Below are 5,003 nucleotides of genomic sequence, written 5' to 3'. Positions count from 1 at the left end.
TATATTGAGCATTCCATTGATATTAAAACATCAAATCATAAATCAATCAATTTTAATAGACTCAATAACATGAATCAAGATGTTAATGCAAAAATTTCATCATCCCAAGTTCATGCCGAATTTTTGAAAATTGTTCTTCGCAAAGTGGTTTTGTAAAAATATCGGCAAGTTGTTTTTCCATAGAAATAAACTCCAATGCAATATCTCTTGTTTGAACATGATCTCTTAAGAAATGATGTCTTATTTCTATATGCTTAGTTCGGGAGTGTTGAATGGGATTCTTTGAAAATTTTATAGCACTAGTATTATCACACTTAATAGGAATTTGTTCTAGGTTAATACCATAGTCTCTAAGTGTTTGTTTCATCTAAAGAGCTTGTGCACAATAGCTTCCTGCAGCTATATATTCAGCCTCGGTAGTTGAGAGTGCAACAGAATTTTGTTTCTTACTAAACCATGAAACAAGTGAGTGACCTAGGATATGGCGAGTTCCACTAGTGCTTTTCCTATCAACTTTATAACCAGCAAAGTCCGCATCCGAATAGCATGTTAAATCTATATGAGTTCCTCTAGGATACCAAAAGCCAATATCTATGGTTCCATTCAAATAACGGAAAATTCTTTTAACAGTAAGCAAATGGGATTCCTTGGGACATGATTGAAATCTTGCACACAAACATACACTAAACATGATATCGGGTCTACTTGCAGTCAAATAAAGTAAACATCCAATCATACCTCGATACATTTTGATGTCCACTTCTTTGCCTTTTTCATCTTTGACGAGCTTGGTTGTTGTGCTCATTGGTGTATTTTTGGTCTTTGAGTCATCAATGCCAAATCGTTTGAGTAGATCTCTTATGTACTTGGCTTGATTTATGAAAATTCCTTCCTCGTTTTGTTTGATTTGGAGTCCAAGGAAGTACTCCAACTCTCCCATCATACTCATCTCAAATTCTTTGCTTATACACGATGAAAATTCTTTACACAACAACTCATTAGTAGAACAAAAAATAATATCATCAACATAAATTTGAACAATAAGTATATCTTGGTTCTTATGCTTAACAAAGAGAGTAGTATCCACTTTACCCATGGAAAAATCATTTTCTAATAAGAAATTTTTAAGCCTATCATACCATGCTCTAGGTGCTTGTTTTAATCCATATAAAGCTTTAAACAACTTATAAACATGATTTGGAAATTTTTCATTTTCAAAACCAGGAGGTTGTTTTACATATACTTCTTCCATAATATAACCATTTAAGAAAGCACTTTTCACATCGATTTGAAATAAAATGAAATCTTTATGACAACCAAATGCCAACAGCATTCTAATTGATTCTAGTCTAGCTACAGGTGCAAAAGTTTCATCAAAATCAATTCCTTCTTCTTGGTTGTAACATTGAGCCACTAATCTAGCTTTATTTCTTACAACCACACCGGATTCATCCATCTTATTTCTAAATACCCATTTAGTACCTATGACGGATTGATGTTCCGGTTTAGGAACTAATTCCCACACATTGTTTCTTTCAAATTGATTTAACTCCTCTTGCATTGCCATAATCCAAGATTCATCATTTTCCGCATCCGCAAAGGATTTGGGTTCAATTTGAGAAATAAATGCATTATGCTCACAAGTATTCTTAAGTGATGATCTAGTTGTAACACCTCGTGAGGGATCTCCTAAAATTACATCCTTAGGATGAGAAGAAACATACCTCCACTCCTTGGGGAGTGCTTGAGAAGTACCTTCATGTTGCTCCATATTTGTTTGTTCTTCTTGTCCATCCTCTTGATTTCTTTGTGGTGCATTTTCTTGTTTATTCTTTGATGATTCTTCTTGTAATTCTCCATCTGCATCATCATAAATAATTCCTTTCTCCGCAAAAGAGGGGTTAGACTCATCAAATGTAACATGCATAGATTCTTCTACAACTAGAGTTCTTTTGTTATAAACTCTATAAACTTTGCTTGAGTTTGAATATCCAAGAAAAATACCAACATCGGATTTTGGATGAAATTTGCCAAGATTATCTTTTGTGTTCAAAATAAAACATTTGCATCCAAAAACTTTGAAATAACCAATATTGGGTTTTCTAAGTTTCCAAAGCTCATATGGAGTTTTGTTAAGGTTAGGTCTAATCAACACACGATTTAAAACATAACAAGCGGTGTTGATGGCCTCGGCCCAAAAATACTTAGACAATGAATTTTCATTCAACATAGTCCTAGCCATTTCTTGAATGGATCTATTCTTTCTCTCAACAACTCCATTTTGTTGTGGAGTTCTAGGTGATGAAAATTGATGCTCAATGCCAAAATCATTACAAAAAATCTCAAATGCATGATTTTCAAACTCTCCTCCATGATCACTCCTAATGCATGCAATACCATACCCTTTTTCATTTTGTATTTTCTTACAAAGCACTTTAAAGGCATCAAGAGCATCATCCTTATTGGCTAAGAATAATACCCATGTAAATCTAGAATAATCATCCACTATCACAAATGTATAACATTTGTCATTTAGACTAGCATATCTAGAAGGCTCAAATAAATCTATGTGAAGAAGTTGAAGTGGTTTTGAAGTAAAAATATGATTTTTATTTTTGAAAGATGTTTTGATTGTTTTCCAAATTGACCTTTAACTAAATCATTTTTCAAAATTTTCGAAATCAAATCCATACTTGCATGTCCTAACCTTCTATGCCATAACCAACTATTATCATGCAATGCTGAAAAACATTTATAGGCTTCAAAATCATGCCTTAGATCTACCCACTCCAGAACACCACTCTGACACCCTCATGGTGTTAGCAGAATCTGACCAAATTCCCACAATCATCCAGATCCCACGACAACTTCCCCATCATGAGCTTATCAAGCTTATGCCTCTTGAATGGATCTCCAATTATGAGTAGTTCCATACCAATACAGCCCCAATTCAAACTTTTGAAAGCATGTTTGAAAGACGACAAGATGGAACATTCTGAATGACTTTTAAACCACCTCCAAGTGCTCCACAAGAGCCCCCTTGGCTCTCCTTTACCTATTCTTCAATGATCACAGCTATTCAGATAGCTCAGGAAGATCTGTCCATTACAGGGTTTAATTCTAACGGATACCCTGTTTATCCAGCAAAGCAAAATAGACATTTCCTATGGGATGTCCCAGGCTCCGGCATGTGTGACCCAAATTGTCCCTGCTGGGATGATTAGGAAGAGAACGATGATTATGCCACCAAAAAGAGACCCAAAAAGAAAAAGCCTCCAGTCTCATGTCAACATTGTGAACCCAAATCCCCAAGAGATCCTCCACCTCCACTAGCTCCGTTACCCATCTACAACATAGAACTCAAATGGATTGCAAAGCATTGCAAACCTGAGATTCCGTCCCCCATCCCAAACTCCACACCTATCGTACAATCCCTAGCTTGTATGATGTTTCTTCTCCCTCTTCAGACTACTCTTCCTCCTTTCCTCCATTAGAAACTCACACAGATTCCCAACGAAATGTGGTATCCAAACCTTTTATCCCTTCAGCTATTACCTCAACTGGCCACCTAGAGTCTCCCAAACCTTTTGAATCCGTCCTTAACTGGCAAACCCAAAATGCCAGAGCACAGAATGATACTTTGTTGCAAATCAATTCAAAAGTTGAGAACATCAGTTTACGAACTGAACAGATTGAGACGAAAGTTGACTCCATTACTGCACAGATGCAGTAGATCCACCGCAATCTTCAATCCAGAATTACTCAACTAGATTCAGAGTTACGAACCATGCTTGCTCAAAGATACTATGGCCCAGAATTTGACCAAAAAGAAAGGGAAATCAGACGCTTAAAAGCTGAGCTTGATCAGATTGAATCTAAAAAACAAAGACCTACCCTTTTTACCACATCGCCTCCTATCCCTTCCATAGGTCCAACTTATCATCCATTTGCCTCTATGCTTTCCCTCATCAAATAGTATGACCCTTCCAAGTTATTTGGCATGACTCGTACTCTTTTCAGAGACAATCCCTTACCACCACCACCTAAACCTCAACCACGCCCCGTCAAAATTCATCAGCCATCCATGTCCATTCTTAGACAACAGTCCCCACCGCCCGCACCTCCACTACCACCTCAATCCCAACCTCAGCCTCAGTCCAAAGACAAAGAACCCATGCACCAGTATAGTGCCCACACCATAGATCCATCATCTACTCCTGATGATCAAACTTCTGCTCCAACTTCTGATTCAAATCTAGCCATTTCCAACAGCCATACTGAGTCTGACACAGCATCTTCAGTATCCACTAGTGACTCTGAAAAGTCCTATGCTGATATCACCAGAATCTTGATGGCCCAACCTGATCCACTTGATCATGGCCAAACCTCTCACATAGAACCATATGTTGATATTCCTTCAGAAGTTGACGACGACATGCCTGAATTCTCTGCTACATACCAACCCCCTCCAGCCTAAGCCCAAACCGGTCCAACAAGTCAAAAATCATCAAATGGTCCATGGTTCACATTTAATGATCTTCCATCTCATAAATGAAGAGAGAGACTTACTGAAATGTCTGCTTGGATTGACCTCCAAATGCTAAGGCCTGGAGCAACGACTCAATCAGTCTTTAGAGAATTTACTACTCGTTTTACAGGTGCTCTAAGAGATTGGTTTGATTCTTTAGGCCAATACAGACAATTACAGTTTGTTCAATTACCAGAAGTCTCAAGTGCCCTTGCGGTTATTCATGACCAATTCCTTGGAGACCCCTCTGCAGTTTTTGAAGCTGCACGACGAGACTATCTCAACATGAAATGCTGCTCACTCAATGCTAAGGATCTTGACTTTCATTAAAAACGAATGTCCTTGCTGTTCTATAAGCTTAATGGCTTCAATGAGCCAACATTAAAGCATGTCTTTCTGGCTTCCCTTCCAGACGAGCTCCAACTCGATATACAACGGCAACCCACCGCCTCCAATCTCATCCTTGACAACCTCT

General features: G+C 37.8%; 1 protein-coding gene across 1 annotated transcript; it reads left to right on the top strand.

Annotated features, from left to right (window-relative positions):
• Positions 1–4,000: 4,000 nt before the first annotated feature.
• Positions 4,001–4,477, top strand: LOC127899319 (uncharacterized). The gene has a single exon (XM_052432669.1). It carries the CDS (start codon positions 4,001–4,003, stop codon positions 4,475–4,477), a length of 477 nt encoding a protein of 158 aa, XP_052288629.1.
• Positions 4,478–5,003: the final 526 nt, after the last annotated feature.

The sequence above is a fragment of the Citrus sinensis genome, chromosome 8 (assembly GCF_022201045.2).
Source record: "Citrus sinensis cultivar Valencia sweet orange chromosome 8, DVS_A1.0, whole genome shotgun sequence".
NCBI classification, from domain to species: Eukaryota; Viridiplantae; Streptophyta; class Magnoliopsida; order Sapindales; family Rutaceae; genus Citrus; species Citrus sinensis.
This window is presented reverse-complemented; position numbering and strand designations above follow the sequence as displayed.

Excerpts from the sequence above, each read along its gene's own strand:
- LOC127899319 (XM_052432669.1), top strand. The coding sequence starts at position 4,001 with ATGACTCGTACTCTTTTCAGAGACAATCCCTTACCACCACCACCTAAA.